We start from the raw sequence: 19,871 nt of genomic DNA on the forward strand, positions 1-19,871 counted from the left end.
TTATTTTAAACCAAACAAAAAAGCCCCCTCTTTCACCACTTTATTAACCCCCCCCCCCCCCCAAACCACACAACTCCTGCGTAATCCATGTGGGTCCCACGACGCTTGCATCCAGAGCAGCATCTGACATATACTCAATGCAGTCTCGTTCAGTGAGCGATGCTACAGGGGTAACTACAGGTCATTTCTCACGGTCGGTAATATGAACACATTACCACTCGCGAGAACTACATTGTGTCCTCACAGGGACTATTGATTGATGTGTCCTCTATCGATTATCTTTCTTTCTATCCATTATCTATTTATCTATCTATCCATTATTTATCTGTCTATCCAACTATATCTATCCATATTATTTATTGTTGTTAAAGCATTAAAACAAAAAAAAAAAATACACAGGAATCAACCTGCAAAAAACGAACCAAAACACGGTAAAAAAACGCATGCATTTTTCGGTGCGTTTTTTTTTACGCAGGTGCGCTAATCCTTCACTTAGGATTTTTCTGAAGAAATTTATTTCTTCCAGTGCGCACATAGCCTTAAGGTGAAGCAGGACGCACCAGCGGGTGTCAAAGCAGATGGGACGTGAGCAGTTATTATACCGTGAATCTAACAAGCTACAGCAAAAGCCCCCACAACTCCTATCTCCAATAGGATTTCAATAAAGGAAGTTTGGAAAGTGGCTTTATAAAAAAAAAAAAAAAAAAAAAAATATAAAATATGTTCAGACTAGTTTCCTTAGGAACAAATGAATCTGTCCTTCTAAACCCTACGGAGTAGCTTCATCAGGGTGCAGCGTTGCGATTCTCTCTGAATTTGGCACGTCAGCTGTGGTGAGGCATGGTCACGCGTGCACTCTAGAGATATGCTCTTGCCCATGACTGTAGTAAAATGCCATAAGAGGGAACCTTTTTTTGCAATCACAAGAAGTGCAAAAAAAGGGAATTTTGTTTACTTACCGTAAATTCCTTTTCTTCTAGCTCCTATTGGGAGACCCAGACAATTGGGTGTATAGCTTCTGCCTCCGGAGGCCACACAAAGTATTACACTTTAAAAAGTGTAACCCCTCCCCTCTGCCTATACACCCTCCTGTGGATCACGGGCTCCTCAGTTTTGGTGCAAAAGCAGGAAGGAGAAAACTTATAAATTGGTCTAGGGTAAATTTAATCCGAAGGCTGTTCGGAGAACTGAAGACCATGAACCATAAGAACAAATCAACATCAACAACATGTGTACACAAAAGAACAACCAGCCCGAAGGGCACAGGTGTGGGTGCTGGGTCTCCCAATAGGAGCTAGAAGAAAAGGAATTTACGGTAAGTAAACAAAATTCCCTTTATCTTTGTCGCTCCATTGGGAGACCCAGACAATTGGGACGTCCAAGAGCAGTCCCTGGGTGGGTAAGAGAATACCTCAATAAAAGGAGCCGAAAACGGCCCCCTCTTACAGGTGGGCAACCGCCGCCTGGAGGACTCGCCTACCTAGACTGGCGTCTGCCGAAGCATAGGCATGCACTTGATAGTGCTTCGTGAAAGTGTGCAGACTAGACCACGTAGCTGCCTGACACACCTGCTGAGCCGTCGCCCGGTGCCGCAAAGCCCAGGACGCACCTACGGCTCTGGTAGAATGGGCTTTCAACCCTGAAGGAAGTGGAAGCCCAGAAGAACGGTAGGCCTAGAGAATCGGTTCCTTGATCCACCGAGCCAAGGTTGACTTGGAGGCCTGAGAGCCCTTACGCTGGCCAGCGACAAGAACAAAGAGCGCATCTGAACGGCGCAGGGGCGCCATGCGAGACACGTAGAACCGGAGTGCTCTCACTAGATCCAAGGAGTGCAAATCCTTTTCACTCTGGTGAATTGGATTAGGGCAAAAGGAAGGCAAGGAGATATCCTGATTTAGATGAAAAGGGGATACCACCTTAGGGAGAAATTCCGGGACAGGACGCAGAACCACCTTATCCTGGTGAAAAACCAGGAAGGGGGCTTTGCATGACAGCGCTGCAAGCTCAGACACTCTCCGAAGTGATGTGACCGCCACCAGGAAGGCCACCTTCTGAGAAAGACGGGAGAGAGCAACATCCCGCAGCGGCTCAAAAGGCGGCTTTTGAAGAGCAGTCAGAACCCTGTTAAGATCCCAAGGATCCAACGGACCTTTGTAAGGTGGGACCATGTGGCAAACCCCCTGCAGGAACGTGCGGACCTGCGGAAGCCTGGCTAGACGCTTTTGAAAAAACACGGAGAGCGCCGATACTTGGCCCTTGAGAGAGCCGAGGGACAAACCCTTGTCCATTCCAGATTGTAGGAATGAAAGAAATGTGGGTAAAGCAAACGGCCATGGAGACAAACCGTTATCAGAGCACCAGGATAAGAAAATTTGCCAAGACCTGTAATAGATTTTGGCGGACGTTGGCTTCCTGGCTTGTCTCATGGTGGCAATGACATCCTGAGATAACCCTGAAGACGCTAGGAGCCAGGACTCAATGGCCACACAGTCAGGTTGAGGGCCACAGAATTCAGATGGAAAAACGGCCCTTGTGACAGCAAGTCTAGACGGTCTGGAAGCGCCCACGGTTGACCCACCGTGAGATGCCACAGATCCGGATACCACGACCGCCTCGGCCAGTCTGGAGCGACGAGAATGGAGCGACGGCAGTCGGACCGGATCTTGCGTAGTGCTCTGGGCAACATCGCCAGAGGGGGAAACACATATGGCAGTCGAAACTGCGACCAATCCTGGACCAGAGCGTCCGCTGCCAGAGCTCTGTGATCCTGAGACCGTGCCATGAAGGCCGGGACCTTGTTGTGTCTCGATGCCATGAGATCGACGTCCGGCGTTCCCCAGCGGCGACAGATCTCTCGAAACACGTCTGGGTGAAGAGACCATTCCCCCGCGTCCATGCCCTGACGACTGAGAAAATCTGCTTCCCAGTTTTCCACGCCCGGGATGTGAACTGCGGAGATGGTGGAGCCTGTGACTTCCACCCACTGCAGAATCCGCTCGACTTCCTGGAAGGCTTGACGACTGCGAGTGCCGCCTTGGTGGTTGATGTAGGCGACGGCAGTGGCGTTGTCCGACTGGATTCGGATCTGCCTGCCCTCCAGCCACCGATAGAAAGCCAATAGGGCTAGATATACTGCCCTTATCTCCAGAATATTGATCTGAAGGGACAATTCTATTGGAGTCCAGGTTCCTTGAACCCTGTGGTGGAGAAAAACCGCTCCCCAACCTGACAGGCTCGCGTCCGTGGTGACCACGGCCCAGGTTGGGGGGAGGAAGGATTTTCCCCGAGACAGAGATGTGGGTAAGAGCCACCACTGAAGTGATGTTTTGGTTGCGAGGGAAAGAGATATGTTCTTTTCGAGGGAAGCCGAACTCTTGTCCCATTTGCGAAGAATGTCCCATTGGAGTGGCCGTAGATGGAATTGCGCGAACGGCACTGCCTCCATAGCTGCAACCATCTTCCCCAGGAAGTGCATGAGGCGCCTTAAGGGGTGTGACTGACTCCGAAGAAGTGACTGCACCCCCGCCTGCAGAGAAAGCTGTGTCCCGCGGTAGCTTGACTAACGCTGGAAGGGTATGAAACTCCATCCCGAGGTAAGTCAGTGATTGGGTCGGCGTCAACTTTGATTTCGGGAAATTGATGATCCACCCGAACTGCTGGAGAGTCGCCAGAGTGACGGTAAGACTTCGTTGACACGCCACCCGAGAAGGGGCCCTGACTAGGAGATCGTCCAAGTATGGGATTACCGAGTGGCCCTGAGTGCAGGACCGCCACGACGGATGCCATGACTTTGGTGAAGACCCGTGGGGCTGTCGCCAGGCCGAAGGGCAATGCGACGAACTGGAGGCGTTCGTCCCCGATGGCGAAACGCAGGAAACGTTGATGTTCGGGTGCGATCGGCACATGGAGATAAGCATCCTTGATGTCGATCGATGCTAGGAAGTCTCCTTGTGACATCGAGGCGATGACCGAGCGGAGAGATTCCATCCGAAACCGTCTGGTTCTCACATGTCTGTTGAGCAGCTTAAGGTCCAGAACGGTACGGAAAGACCCGTCCTTTTTTGGCACCACGAACAAGTTGGAGTAAAATCCGCGACCACGTTCCTGAAGGGGAACGGGAATCACAACTCCTTCCATCTTTAGAGCGTCCACCGCCTGAAACAGTGCGTCTGCCTGTGCGGGGGGTGGGGAGGTTCTGAAAAAACGAGCCGTAGGTCGAGAGCTGAACTCTATCCTGTAACCATGAGACAGAATGTCTCTCACCCATCGGTCTTGAACGTGTGGCCACCAGGCGTCGCCAAAGCGGGAGAGCCTGCCACCGACCGAGGATGTGGCTAGATGAGGCCGAGAGTCATGAGGAGGCCGTCTTGGAGGCAGTGCCTCCTGCGGCCTTTTGGGGGCATGACTTGGACCGCCACGCATAGGAGTTCCTCTGGCCTGTCTCCGGCCGGTTGGACGAAGAGGATTGGGGCTTGGCGGAGGGACGAAAGGATCGAAACCTCGATTGGATTTTTCTCTGCTGAGGTCTCTTAGGTTTGGACTGGGTAAGGAGGAGTCCTTTCCCGAGGATTCCTTAATAATCTCATCCAACCGTTCGCCAAATAAAACGGTCGCCAGAAAAAGGCAAACCAGTTAAGAACCTTTTGGAAGCAGAGTCTGCTTTCCATTCGCGCAGCCACATGGCCCTGCGGACTGCCACGGAGTTAGCGGATGCTACAGCCGTACGGCTAGCAGAGTCCAGGACGGCGTTCATGGCATAGGACGAAAATGCTGATGCCCGAGAGGTCAAGGAAGACACATGCGGAGCAGAATTCCGCGTGACAGCATTAATCTCAGTCAGACATGCCGAGATTGCTTGGAGAGCCCACACAGCCGCAAAGGCCGGGGCAAAAGACGCGCCCGTGGCCTCATAAATAGAGCTCTTTGTGAAGTCTATCTGTCTGTCTGTCAGTGGCATCCTTCAGGGATGAGCCATCGGCAACAGACACAACGGACCTAGCAGCCAATCTAGAGACTGGCGGATCCATCTTGGGTGAGTGTTCCCAGCCCTTAACGACCTCAGGTGAAAAGGGATAACGCGTGTCAGAGTGCCTTTTAGCAAAACGCTTGTCCGGGACCGCTCTGGGCTTCTGGACAGCGTCCCTGAAGTTAGAGTGATCAAAGCACGTATTGCGCGTACGTTTGGGGAATCGAAATTGGTGTTTCTCCTGCTGAGGGTACGCTCACAAGAGCGTGAAAATCGGACGAGTGCAATGCGAGAAATTCTCGCATTGCACTCTGACCAATGTTAGGCAATGAGGTTGAGCTGTTGGTCAGCTTTTCTCGCATCCAGATTCTGGATGCGAGAAAAGCGGAAGCATGCTGCGATTGTCTGCGAGAGCCGTATCTCTCGCACCCATTCAAGTGAATGGATGCGAGAGATACATCGGACTGCACTCGGATGTTATCCCAGTGCAGTGCGATATACGCACAGGCTGACAGTGGAGGAGATGGGAGGATTAACCCCTCCCTCTCCTCCGCAGCGCCTGCACTCAGCTTCACAGCTGTGACCCGATCGCAAGATCGGGTTACAGTCGCATGACACCCGGCTCACGCTCGCAGCAGAGCCTGAGCCGGGGAACATTAGCATATCGCATCCGATGCTCTCGCATCGGATGCCATACGCTCGTGTGAGTCCAGCCTGAGAAGCAGACTCCTCTACAGGTGGAGGCGGGGGAGAGAGATCCAACACCTGGTTGATGGACGAAATAAGATCATTTACTAAGGCGTCCCCCTCAGGGGTATCAAGGTTGAGGGCGAAGTCAGGGTCAGAGCCCTGAGCTCCCACGTCCGCCTCGTCATCCTGAGAGTCCTCCAGCTGAGATCCAGAGCAGCGTGAGGCGGCCGGGGAAGAGTCCCAGCGAGGCCGCTTAGCCGGTCTGGGACTGCGATCCAGGCAGGAGTCCTCCGCCTGAGACCTAGGGGCTATCCTGGGAGCGCGCTGCGGCGCGGACCGAGAAGGCCCTGGAGGAGACAAACTAAGAGGGGCCGGGGCCTGTGAAGAGCCCGGTCTGGACTGCAAAGCCTCAAGGAGCTTAGATGACCATTTGTCCATAGACTGTGCAATGGATTGAGAAAGTGACTGGGAGAGTTTCTCAGCGAAAGAGGCCAATGACGGTGACTCTGTCCCTGCAGCCTGCTCAGGAGGAGCAGGGGGATCTACATGAGCCGAGGGGCCCACAAGTGCCCTGGGCTCCGGTTGAGCAAGCGTGGCAGGAGTTGAGCATTGATCACAGTGAGGGTAGGTGGATCCCGCAGGCAACATAGCCCCACAAGAGGTACAGGCTGCGAAAAAAGAGAATTTTGTTTACTTACCGTAAATTCTTTTTCTTGTAGTTCCGACATGGGAGACCCAGACCATGGGTGTATAGCTACTGCCTCCGGAGGACACACAAAGTACTACACTCAAAACGTGTAGCTCCTCCCTCCGGGCTATATACACCCCCTGGATGACAATCTAACCAGTTCAGTGCCAAAGCTGAAGGAGGACATCCACCCATAAGTAGAGAGAGTAAAACTCGGAAAAACCGGAACTCTGTCTACAACAGCCCGTGAAAACACACGGAACAAAAAACTGCCAACAGGCAACAGGGAGGGTGCTGGGTCTCCCATGTCGGAACTACAAGAAAAAGAATTTACGGTAAGTAAACAAAATTCTCTTTTTCTTTATCGTTCCTTCCATGGGAGACCCAGACCATGGGACGTTCCAAAGCAGTCCATGGGTGGGAAATAAACCAAACTGAGAAGTAGGCAAAACCTAACTTCACAAATGGGCGACAGCCGCCTGAAGGATGCGTCTGCCCAAGCTCGCATCTGCCGAAGCATGAGCATGCACCTGGTAGTGCTTCGAAAAAGTGTGCAGACTGGACCAAGTGGCAGCCTGACAAACCTGCTGAGCCGTAGCCTGGTGCCTGAAAGCCCAGGAGGCACCGACAGCTCTGGTCGAGTGCGCCTTAATTCCCGGCGGGGGAGGCACCTGAGAACACTGGTAGGCATCGGCGATAGCCGACCTAATCCAACGAGCTAGGGTCGGTTTAGAAGCAGAGAGACCCTTGCGCTGACCCGTGGTTAGCACAAAAAGTGAGGTGCACCGCCGAAAAACGGCGGTGCGTGACACAGATTCGGAGCGCCCGCACCAAATCCAAGGTGTGCAACGCCTTCTCAAAGCGATGCACAGGGGCCGGACAAAGAGAGGGCAATGAAATGTCCTGGTTAAGGTGGAAAGAAGACACCACCTTAGGGAGAAAGTCCGGAGTCGGACGAAGAACCACCTTGTCTTGGTGAAACACCAAAAAGGGGGATTCCGAAGAGAGCGCAGCCAAATCAGAAACTCTCCTGAGAGAAGTTATGGCTACTAGAAAAACAACTTTCTGTGAAAGTCGAAACAAAGGAACCTCCCTGAGAGGCTCAAAGGGGGGTTTCTGTAAAGCCGTGAGGACCAGGTTAAGGTCCCAGGGATCCAAGGGCCGGCGGTAAGGAGGAATGAGGTGAGATGCGCCCTGCATGAAGGTGCGCACCTGAGCCAGTCGGGCGATACGCCGCTGAAACAATACCGACAGAGCCGACACCTGTCCCTTGAGGGAATTGAGGGACAGTCCTAGCTGTAGACCGGACTGTAGAAAAGACAGGATGGTCGGCAAGGAGAACGGCCAAGGAGCATGGTCGGAAGAGCGACACCAGGACAGGAAAATCCTCCAAGTCCTGTGGTAAATCTTGGCCGAGGAAGACTTCCGAGCCTGAGTCATGGTGGAGATGACCTCAGAGGGAATGCCTGAAGCCGTCAGGATCCAGGACTCAAGAGCCACGCCGTCAATCTGAGAGCCGCAGAATTCTGGCGGAAGAACGGACCTTGAGAGAGGTCTGGGCGGTCCGGGAGATGCCACGGCACCTATACGGACAGACGGAGCAGGTCTGGGTACCAAGCTCGCCTGGGCCAGTCGCCTGGGACGGAGCAATGATTATGACTCGAGGGCCCACCATTCTGATCTTGCGCAGAACCCTGGGCAAGAGAGCTAGAGGGGGAAACACATAGGCCAGACGGAACTGAGACCAATCTTGAACCAGTGCGTCTGCTGCGAAGGCTTGAGGATCGTGGGAGCGAGCCACGTAAACCGGAACCTTGTTGTTGTGCCGGGATGCCATTAGATCCACTTCCGGAGTGCCCCACTTGCGGCAGATTGATCTGAACACTGACGGATGCAGGGCCCACTCGCCACTGTCCACGGTTTGACGGCTGAGATAATCGGCCTCCCTGTTTTCCACGCCTGGGATGTGGACTGCAGATATGGTGGACTTTGAGTCCTCCGTCCACTGGAGGATTCGCTGAACCTCCAACATCGCCAGACGGCTGTGAGTCCCGCCCTGGTGATTGATTTAGGCAACCGCTGTCGCGTTGTCCGACTGAACTCGAATGTGCCTGCCCGCCAACAGGTGGTGAAAGGCTAGGAGAGCTAGAAACACAGCTCTGATCTCCAGCACATTGATCGAGAGGGCTGATTTGGACGGAGTCCAAGTGCCCTGTGCTCGGTGATGGAGAAATACTGCTCCCCAACCGGAGAGGCTGGCATCCGTGGTGAGGATCACCCAGGACGGAGTCAGGAAGGAGCGTCCCTGTGACAGAGAGAGGGGCCGAAGCCACCACTGAAGGGAGCTCCTGGTCTGTGGCGACAGAGCCACCAGCCTGTGCAAGGAAGAGATTTGCTTGTCCCAACAGCGGAGAATGTCCAGCTGCAGGGGACGCAGATGGAACTGGGCAAAGGGAACCGCTTCCATTGACGCCACCATCTGACCCAGCACCTGCATGAGGTGTCTGATGGAATGACGGTGGTGCCTCAGCAGAGAGCGCACCGCTAGACGAAGGGACTGCTGTTTGACTAAGGGCAACTTGACAAGTGCCGGCAGAGTCTCGAATTGCATCCCTAGGTACATAAGCACCTGGGTCGGGGTCAGAGTGGACTTGGGCAGGTTGACAAGCCACCCGAACTGAACGAGCGTGGCGAGAGTGAGAGAGACACTCCGCTGGCAGTCTGCACTGGATGAGGCCTTGACTAGAAGGTCGTCCAGGTAAGGAATCACTGCCAACCCCTGGAGGTGCAGGACCGCAACCACTGCTGCCATGACCTTGGTGAATACTCGAGGGGCCGTGGCTAAGCCGAAGGGGAGAGCCACGAATTGGAAATGTTCCTCTCCGATTGCAAAGCGTAGCCAACGCTGGTGTGAAACCGCAATAGGCACATGCAGATAGGCATCTCTGATGTCGATGGATGCCAGAAAATCTCCTTGGGTCATTGAGGCAATGACCGATCTCAGAGATTCCATGCGAAAGTGCCGCACCTGAACATGCTTGTTGAGAAGCTTGAGATCCAGGATGGGCCGGAAGGAACCGTCCTTTTTGGGGACTAGGAAGAGATTTGAGTAAAAACCTCTGAACCGTTCCCGGGCGGGAACCGGAACAATTACACCGTTGGCCTGCAGGGATGCCACGGCCTGAGAGAAGGCGGCGGCTTTGGAGCAGGGGGGGGTGGACAGAAAAAATCTGTTTGGCGGGCTGGAAGAAAATTCTATCCTGTAGCCGTGGGAGATGATATCCCGCACCCACTGATCGGAGACGTGTTGAAACCACACGTCGCCAAAGCGGGAGAGCCTGCCACCGACCAAGGACGTTGCTGGCGCAGCCAGATAGTCAAGAGGAGGCTGCCTTAGTGGCAGCGGCTCCTCCGGTCTTTTGAGGACGCGGCTTTGCGCGCCAGTTGGGTTTACGATCCTTGGCTGCGGTAGTGGATGAGGTCGAGGGCTTAGAGGATGACCAGTTAGAGGAACGAAAGGAACGAAACCTCGATTGGTTCCTGCCCTGGACAGGTTTCCTGGGTTTAGTTTGTGGCAAGGAAGTACTCTTCCCGCCAGTAGCTTCCTTAATTATGTCATCCAGCTGTTCCCCAAACAGCCGGGACCCAGCAAAAGGGAGACTCGCAAGGTACTTAGAGGAAGCGTCTGCTTTCCACTCTCGAAGCCACAAGATCCTGCGGATCGCGAGGGAGTTAGCGGAGGCCACCGCCGTGCGGTGAGAAGCCTCTAGGATGGCAGACATGGCGTAGGATGCAAAAGCCGAAGCTTGAGAAGTTAAGGCATCCATCTCAGGAATAGAGTCCCTGGTGAGGGAATGTATCTCCGTTCTGGACACCGGAGGGTCTACCTTTGGGGACTGGGCCCATTCCTTAACCACCTCTGGTGGAAAAGGAAAACGGTCATCCGAACTACGCTTCGGAAAACGTTTGTCAGGACAGGCCCTGGGCTTGGTAAAAGTGGCCTGAAAGCTGGAGTGGTTAAAAAACATACTTCTAGCTCTCTTAGGTGAGGTAAACTGGTGTATCTCTACCAGAGAGGCTTGTTCCTCTGACTCTGGTGGGTTGAGGTTCAGTACGGAGTTAATGGACGCAATCAAGTCACTAACATCCGCATCACCCTCAGACAAGTCAATGGGGTACATAGAGGTAGCGTCTGAGCCCACAGTAAACGAATCCTCCTTGCCCTGCACCTCGGCACGTGAATCAGAGCCGTGGGAAGAGGAAGGAGAAGGGTCCCTGCGTCTCCGTTTAGGGGGACGGGGTTCTAGGGCATGCTCTGCAGAGCTCGGAGCAGCAGAGGCACCCTGAGAAGGGGGCTGATGCATGGTCAGCAGTGTCCGGGACAGCTGCCCCATGGAGTCGGCAAAAGACTGGGAAATAGCTTGTGAAAAGGATGCTACCCAAGCCGGGGGACCAGCCACCGGGGCCGGAGGAGCCGGAGGGACCCCTGAGGAGGCTCCAGGCTGAGACACAACCATATTAGCACAGGCATCACAATGTGGGTATGTGCTTGGCTCTGGCAGAATGAGCTTACATGCAGTGCATATAGCGTACATGTTTGCAGCCTTGCTTCGGGTGACAGACATGCTGCTGAGGTGGAAGCTCTGCAGCAAGAATACACTCCTGTAGAATGCCCTGAGAGTGTATAATAAAAAGCCCACAACCAGAGGTTGTGGCTTACCAGACCGCTCTCTGTGTGCCCTCCGGATTCCACAGCTCAGACCCACAGTGAAGCGTCAGCCTTCCTAAACAGCAGCAGCTGCAGCATCCAGCGCCGTCCAGTGTAAGAACGCTGAGAAAATGGCGCTGGAAGGAGGAGGGGGGGCGGGTATTAGCCCAAGAGCGGGAAAACGGAGGGCCAGGGAGAGATACAGGGGAGGGAACATCTCCCCAGAAAGGAGTGTCCTCCCCTCTGCTGGCCGGCCGGTGGGCGGCGCCACGCTATGCATTACATGCAGAGAGGCCGAAACCGAAACTAGGCCCAAACTGAAGCCGGGGCCTAGATTTTAACATGCGGCCGACGAGCAGGCACCTTCGGCGCGGTTCTCAGGGGAAACCCCCCGAACCGGCCGGAATTTACAGTAAAGATAAAACACATACTGTCCCCCTAATAAAAGTACCCGGGACCCCTGAAAAACGTCTCAATACTTAGCTTTTGAGACGCAGGGCCAGTCCATGAGGGGGGGTGAACGCTCCTTCCAGCAGGAACCAGACAGGGCTGCGGATGGAGACCGGTCTCCTGCAAGCAGAGAGGACCGTGACGGCTCCCACTTCAAAACAGAGCCTCTCAGAGGATGTGAAGGAGCGCGGCATGTGAAGGCTCCAGCCTTGTAAAGTCAACCTTAACAGCACCGCCGACAGAGTGGGGTGAGAAGGGACATGCCGGGAGTCCAGACTGGACCCGCTTTTCTTCCAAATCTTTAAAATCAAAATGAAAATGAAAAAAAAAATATCAGAGAATGCATGTGTGTGTACCTCCTGAAACACAAAGCATTGAACTGGTTAGATTGTCATCCAGTGGGTGTATATAGCCCGGAGGGAGGAGCTACACGTTTTGAGTGTAGTACTTTGTGTGTCCTCCGGAGGCAGTAGCTATACACCCATGGTCTGGGTCTCCCATGGAAGGAACGATGAAGAAAAAACCTGTGCCTTAGGGGCTTTGCTCCTTGTGGACGACATGCTGTAAGCAATAAGTGTCCCTTAGGAGAGCGACCACTGAGGGTATATGGGAAAGAATACAATACCATACATACATACATACATACATACATACATACATACATACAATCACGGCACCCTAGGGGAACCAGCACCGGGTGACCGGTGTGGCTTACCAACCGCTGGTGTCCTCCAGATTCCCTGTCGTGGGTCCCCCAGAGCTGTAGAGATGTGCAGCTGCAGCATACACCGGCAGAATGCCAAACATGGCCGCCGGAGCTCTCAAGGGGGGAGTGGAGCCATGGGAGGCGCCGGCAAAAGGCGGGAATCTGGAGGCCCCATAGTGGTCCAGGGGAGGCATGCAAAGATGCTCCAGCCCACTGTCGGTAATCCCGCCCTTCCCCCTGACAAGCAGGCCCGGGGGCGGGATTTTTCGCGACTAGGCCGCGATGAAGCCGGGGACCAAATTTAAGGCCGTGCCCGACAAGCAGGCACGGACGGCGCGGAAGTCCGATTAAAAAACAACGGACGTCGCTACTGGGGAGAAAGGCGACCTCTCTACCCGTAACGTCCCCCCATGGGGACACAGAGTACCTTGAAGGTGCAGGGCCCGGTCCCTGGGGTTGAAAACGCTCCGGTCCAGCAGGTTCCACCAGGGACTGCGGATGGAGCACGGTCTCAGCAGGTGAATGACCGGTGAGGCTCCCACTTCTCCCAGAGCTGCATAAGGGATGGTGAAGGAGACGGCATGTGGCTCCAGCCTTTGTACCCGCAATGGGTACCTCAACCTTAACAACACTGCCGACATAGTGGGGTGAGAAGGGAGCATGCCGGGGACCCCATAGGGGGACCTCTTTTCTTCCATCCGTCATAACTATGTATGAGAATGCATGAGTGGATGTGTGCCTCCTTCCACACAAAGCATAAAACTGAGGAGCCAGTGGTCCACGGGAGGGTGTATAGGCAGAGGGGAGGGGTTACACTTTTTAAAGTGTAATACTTTGTGTGGACTCCGGAGGAAGAAGCTATACACCCAATTGTCTGGGTCTCCCAATGGAGCGACAAAGAAAAAATTTTACTAAATGGTTTTAAGCTGTAATTCTGGTGCAAACGGTTAGATCATTCAGCTCCTTAGAAAAACTCATACTGCGCACCTGTTCCAAACTTATGGAAGGGATGTGCGGGGTCTCCAGTAGCTTTCTCCAGCTGGAAAAGTCTCCAGGCGTCATTCATCAGGTTCTTTTCATGCTCCGAATCCACTGCATTCACTTCCCGATCTTTACAGCTCTCGTCAAAGAGAGGACCTAAGAAAAACTGGGAAAACCTGACAAAGATAAGAATCTGATTATTCAACTTGTATCAGACAAGACATATAGATATATATTATATTATGAAAATGGCATATTCCCTAATGGACTCTACACAATGCCATCAGGCATTACTGAACAGCTAGCACTAACCTGCTCCTATTAAAAAGTCACCCTGCAGTCGTGGCAGGTGCTGGTGGTATGTACCCACCGGTAATCGTGCCATTTACATGCTTGGATTACTATGTACCCAGGGGTGGGATTCAGATCGTGACGATACCAAATGTGTGTATTTTTTTTTTAACCCTTTAATTTTCGATGGCGCAAAAAGGGGGGCGATTTGAACTTTGTTTTTTTTATTTTATTTTTTTTAAAACTTTTTTTTTTATTTTACTAGTATCTCTAGGGGGCTAGAAGGATGTCTGATCGCTCATTCCTTTCTCCCGATCAGAGCAGCATAGCTCAAACCGGGAGAAATGATCATCTCTTGTAACAGCCAGTACTCAGCTGTTTCTTTCAGGACCTGAATCGTGTGAGCTACAGGAGTCATTACATGATCCTGTGCTACCATGACAACCACCGGAGCCATGTGATCACATCATGTGACTTCCGGTATCTGCCTGTGAGAGCAGATCTACTGCTATTGCCATTAACATGGCGTGGTCACATCTTGACAGCGCCATTTAAGGGGTTAAAAAGGCACGGGCGGAACGAGATTCCACTCGTGACTGGAAGGCATGCATGTCAGCTGTACAAATCATCTGACGTGTGCTGATCGCTGCAGGCTGCTTGAAGCAGCTCGTGGGGATTAACACTGGACCGCTAGGATATAATATTACCGTCCGCGATCATTAAGGGATTAATTTATACAAAACCAAAAAAAAAAAAAAAAAAAAAAAAAAAACCAAAAAACCAAAAAACCAAAAACAGATTTTGGTATCGAGTGTGTAATTGACTGATCAAAATAAAAATATATATATAAAAAAAAAATAAATAAATAAATAAAAAAAAAAGAATTTTGTTATCGTAAATTCTTTTTCTTATAGTTCCGACATGGGAGACCCAGACCATGGGTGTATAGCTTCTGCGTCCGGAGGAGACACAAAGTACTACACTCAAACGTGTAGCTCCTCCCTCCTAGCATATACACCCCCTGGTAGCCAGTCCTAGCCAGTTTAGTGCAAAAGCTGAAGGAGGACATCCACCCACAAGTAGAGACAGAGTAAAACCCGGAACAACCGGAACCTCTGTCTACAACAACAACAGCCGGTGAAAACACACGGAACAAGAAACCTGCCAACAGGCAATAGGGAGGGTGCTGGGTCTCCCATGTCGGAACTATAAGAAAAAGAATTTACGGTAAGTAACAAAATTCTCTTTTTCTTCATCGTTCCTTATGGGAGACCCAGACCATGGGACGTTCTAAAGCAGTCCATGGGTGGGAATAAACAGAAAAACTGAGAAGTAGGCGAAACCTAACTTCACAAATGGGCGACAGCCTCCTGAAGGATGCGTCTGCCCAAGCCCGCATCTGCCGAAGCATGAGCATGCACTGGGTAGTGCTTCGAAAAGGTATGCAGACTAATCCAAGTGGCAGTCTGACAGACCTGCTGAGCCGTAGCCTGGTGCCTGAAATCCCAAGAGGCACCGACAGCTCTGGTCAAGTGTGCCTTGATCCCCGGCGGGGGAGGCACTTGAGTACACTGGTAGGCATCGGAAATGGCCGACCTAATCCAACGAGCCAGGGTCGGCTTAGATGCAGAGAGGCCCTTACGCTGACCACTGGTCAGCACAAAAGAGAGGTGCACCGCCTAAGAACAGCGGTGCGAGACACATAGATCCGGAGCGCCCGCACCAGATCCAGGATATGCAACGCTTTTTCAAAGCGATGAACAGGAGCCGGACAAAAGGAAGGCAGGGAAAATGCCCCGGTTAAGGTGGAAGCAGCAACCACCTTAGGGAGAAAGTCCGGAGTCGGACGGAGAACCACCTTGTCTTGATGAAAAACCAAAAAAGGGGGTGACTCCGAAGAGAGTGCAGCCAAAACAGACTCTCTTGACGGAAATTATGGCCACTAGAAAGACCACTTTCTGTTAAAGACGAAACAAAGAAACCTCCCTAAGAGGCTCAAAGGGGGGTTTCCGGAAGCCGTGAGGACCGGATTAAGGTCCCAGGGCTCCAAAGGCCGACGGTAAGGCGGAATGATGTGAGATGCGCCTTGCATGAAGAAGCGCACCTGAGCCAGCCGGGCGATACGCCGCTGGCACAACACTGACAGAGCCGAGACCTGTCCCTTAAGGGAATTGAGGGATAGTCCTAGCTGTAGACCGGACTGTAGAAGGGACAGGAGGGTCGGCAAGGCCAAAAGGCCAAAGGACACTTCGGAGCTCGAATCATAGTGGAGATGACTTCAGGAGGGATACCAGAAGTCGTCAAGATCCAGGACTCGAGAGCCACGCCGTCAATCTGAGAGCCGCAGAATTCTGGCGGAAAAACGGACCTTTTGAGAGAAGGTCTGGACGGTCCGGAAGATGCCATGGCAACTCTACGGACAGATGGAGCAGGTCAGGGTACCAAGCTTGCCTGGGTCAGTCTGGAGTATGAGAATGACCCGACGGCCCTCCTTACTGATCTTGCGCAGGACTCTGGGCAAGAGCTAGAGGGAGAAACACGTAAGACAGACGAAGCTGGGACCAAACTTGAACCAGTGCGTCTGCCGCAAAAACCTGAGGATCGTGGACCACGGTTGGACGGCTGAGATAATCTGCCTCACAGTTTTCCACGTCTGGGATGTGGGCTGCGGATATGGTGGACTAGGAGTCCTTCATCCACTGAAGAATGCGTTGAGCCTCCAACATTGCCAGGCCGCTGAGTGTCCCGCCCTGGAGGTTGATGTAGGCAAACGCTGTCGCGTTGTCTGACTGGACTCGAATGTGCCTGGCCGCCAACAGATGGTGAAAGGCTTAGAGAGCTAGAAACACAGCTCTGATTTCCAGCACATTGATCCAGAGGGCTGATTCGGACAGAGTCCAAGTGCCCTGCGCTCCATGGTGGAGATATACTGCTCCCCAGCCGGATAGAATAGCTGCCTGGTGAGGATCACCCGGGACGGGGCCAGGAAGGAGCGTCCCTGAGACAGAGGGGCCAAAGCCACCACTGAAACGAGCCCCTGGTCTGTGGCGAAGCCACCACCCCGTGGAAGGAGGAAGTCCGCTTGTTCCAACAGCGGAAAATATCCAGCCGCAGAGGACGCAGGTGGAACTGGGCAAGGGAATCGCTTCTATTGACGCCACCATCTGATCCAGCACCTGTATTAGGTGCCTGATGGAACGACGTCGACCGCCAGCGGAGGGACTGCTGTTTGACTAAGGGCCGCTTCACAAGTGCCGAGAGAGTCTCGAATTGCGTCCCTGGATACGTGAACTTCTGGGTCGAAGAAGTTAGAGTGGACTTGGACAGAATGACAAGCCACCCGAATTGGTTAGAGTGGTGAGAGTGAGCGAGGCACTCCACTAACAGTGTGCACTGGATGAAGGCCAGACTAGAAGGCCGTCCAGGGCAAAAGGATCACTGCCAACCCCTAGAGGTGCAGGACCACAATCACAGCTGTCCCGACCTTGAGAATACTCGAGGGGCCGTGGCTAACCCCAAGGGAAGAGCCACGAATTGGACCACTCCGATTGCAAAACTTAGCCAACGCTGGTGTGAAACTGCGATTGGCACATGCAGATTGGCATCTCTGATGTCGATGGATGCTAGGGAATCTCCTTGGGTCATTGATTGATCGCCGAGACTCCATGCGAAAATGCCGCACCTGAACATGCTTGAGAAGCTTGAGATCCAGGTCGGAAGGCACCGCCCTCTTCGGGGACTAGGAATAGATTTAAGCAGAAATCTCAGAACCGTTCCCAGTCGGGAACCGGTACAATTACTCCATTGGCCTGCAAGAATGCCATGGCCTGTGAGAAGGCGGCGGCCTTGGAGCAGGGGGGAGTTGACAGAAAAAATCTGTTTGGCGGGCTGGATAGAATTCTATCCTGTAGCCGTGGGAGATGGAATCCCGCATCCACTGATCGGAGACGTGTTAAAACCATACGTCGCCAAAGTGGGAGAGCCTGCCACCGACCAAGGACGTTGCTGGCGTGACCAGATAGCCAGGAGGAGGCTGACTTAGTGGCAGCATCTCCTGCGGTCCTCTGAGGATGCGGCTTCGTGCGCCATTTGGGTTTACGATCCTTGGCTGAGCTAGTGGACGAGGCCGAGGGCTTAGAGAACGATCAGATGGAGGAACGAAAAGAATGAAACCTCGACTGATTCCTGCCCTGGACAGGTTTCTGGTTTAGGTTTGTGGCATGGAAGAACTCTTCCCGCCAAGAGCTTCCTTAATAATTTCATACAGTTGTTCCCGAATAGTCTGGTCCCTGCAAAGGGGAGCACAGCAAGGAACTTCTTTAGAAGCATCTGCCTTCCACTTCCGAAGCCACAGGAGCCTGCGGATAGCGAGGAAATTAGCCGAGGCCACCGCAGTGCGGTGAGAGTCTCCAGCATGGCAGACATGGCATAGGATGAAAAGACTGAAGTCTGGAAGTTAAGGCAACCATTTCGGGCATAGAGTCCCTGTGAGGGAATGCATCTCCTCTAGAGAAGCAGAGATGGCTTTGAAAGCCCGCACTGCTGCAAAAGCTGAGGAGAACGAGGCCCCTGCCGCCTCCATACAGATTTGGCCAGAAGGACAACCTGGCGGACAGCAAAACCTTAAGTGAGGAGCCATCAGCCACTGATACAACGGTCCGGGCTGAGCCACCTTTGGTGAATGAGCCCACTCATTGACCACCACTGGTGGAAAGGGAAAACTGTCATCAGAACCACGCTTTGGGAAGCGTTTGTCAGAGCAGACCCTGGGCTTGGTCAGTGGCCTGAAAACTGGAGCGGTTAAGGAACACACTCCTCGTTCTCTTAGGCAAGGTAAACTCTGGCGGATTGAGGTCCAGTACAGAATTAATGTACAGTGGGATCCATAGAGCGGTGCCTTCAGCCACTGATACAACTATCCGGGCTGAAAGTCTAGACACCGGAGGGACCACCCTTGGTGAATGAGCCCACTCCTTGACCACCTCTGGTGGAAGGGGGAAACCGTCATCAGAACCACGCTTTGGGAGCGTCTGTCAGGACAAGCTCTGGGCTTGGTCACAGTGGGCTGAAAACTGGAGTGGTTAAGGAACACACTCCTTGTTCTCTTTAAGGTATATTTATGCCTTTCTGCCAGAGGGGGATGCTCCCCTGATACAGGCGGATGGAGGTCCAGTACAAATATAATGGACGTAATCAAATCATTAGCATCTGCATCACCTTCGGACAGATCAATGGTACATGAAGTAGTGTCCGAGCCCCTAGTAAGACATCCTCCCCGTCAAGAGAGTCAGCTCGTGAATCAGAGCTGCGGGACGGGGAAGGACAGGGGACCCTGCGTCTCCGTTTTAGGAGGACGGGGTCTGAGACCATGTGAGCTTTGCTGAGCGAGCCGTAGCAGCAGAAGCGCCCTGAGAAGGGGGCTAATGCATGCTCAGCAGAGTCCGGGACCGCTGTCCCCTGGAAGAGCGGATTCTACCCAAACCGGGGGTTCAGCCACCGGAGTCGGAGCAGCTGGAGGGACCACTGATGAGCCTCCAGGCTGAGGGACCACTGTTTTTATGTGCTCGGTACAGGCAGTACGAGTCTACATGCAGTGCATATTAAGAACAGCCTTGCAGCCTTGCTCTGATGTGAGACATGCTGCAGAAGTGGGGGCTCTGTCCAGAATGACCCCCAGCAGAGTATATAAACAGAGAATATAAGCAGCTGCACAACCGGAGGTTGTGGCTTGCCAGACCGTTTAACATACACTTCTGTGCCCTCCAGACCCCCAGCCCAGGCCCCCATTTGTCACAATGTGGAATCTCTGTGCCTATGCAGACACTGAGAACGCTGAGAAAATGGCGACCGGAGCGAGGAGAGGGGGCGGGGCCTACTCTGAGAGCGGGCAAATGAGGTAGACAGGGGAGGGAATCCTTCCTCAGTGAGGAGTGTCCGTTCCCTGTGCTGAACAGCCGCTGGGCGGAGCCGCACTGTCCCTCTGCATGACTGACATGCAGGGGCAGTGAAAACCGAAACTAGGCCTCAGGCGAAGCCGGGGCCTAGATTTAAACATGCGGCCAGCGTGCAGGCACCATCGGCGCGGTTCTCCAGTGAAAACTGGAGAACCGGCCGGAAATGTTAACACAGTCAGATAACACACTCTCCCCAATAAATAAAGTACAAGGGACCCCTGGAAAGACCACTTTCTGTGGTAAAAACGTCTCAGTACTTAGCTTGTGAGACGCAGGTGCCAGGTCCCTGGGAGGTGAGCGCTCCGTCCGGCAGAATCCTGAAAGGGCTGCGGATGGAGACCGGTCTCCTGCAAAGCAGTGAGAACCGTGATGGCTCCCACTTCAAGCCAGAGCCCCAGGGGATGGTGAAGGAGCGCGGCATGTGAAGGCTCCAGCCT

General features: G+C 53.2%; 1 protein-coding gene across 5 annotated transcripts in view; it reads right to left on the bottom strand.

The window, feature by feature from the left end:
* IDE (insulin degrading enzyme) overlaps positions 1–19,871 on the bottom strand; it is a 206,533-nt gene that overhangs the window by 144,188 nt on the left and 42,474 nt on the right. For all 5 annotated transcript variants that reach the window (XM_075348567.1, XM_075348566.1, XM_075348564.1 and 2 more), the window contains exon 4: positions 13,196–13,365. In XM_075348567.1, coding sequence (XP_075204682.1) covers positions 13,196–13,365 — 170 coding nt within the window. The remainder of the gene's footprint in view (positions 1–13,195; positions 13,366–19,871) is intronic.

Source organism: Anomaloglossus baeobatrachus, chromosome 5 (assembly GCF_048569485.1).
Source record: "Anomaloglossus baeobatrachus isolate aAnoBae1 chromosome 5, aAnoBae1.hap1, whole genome shotgun sequence".
NCBI lineage: Eukaryota > Metazoa > Chordata > Amphibia > Anura > Aromobatidae > Anomaloglossus > Anomaloglossus baeobatrachus.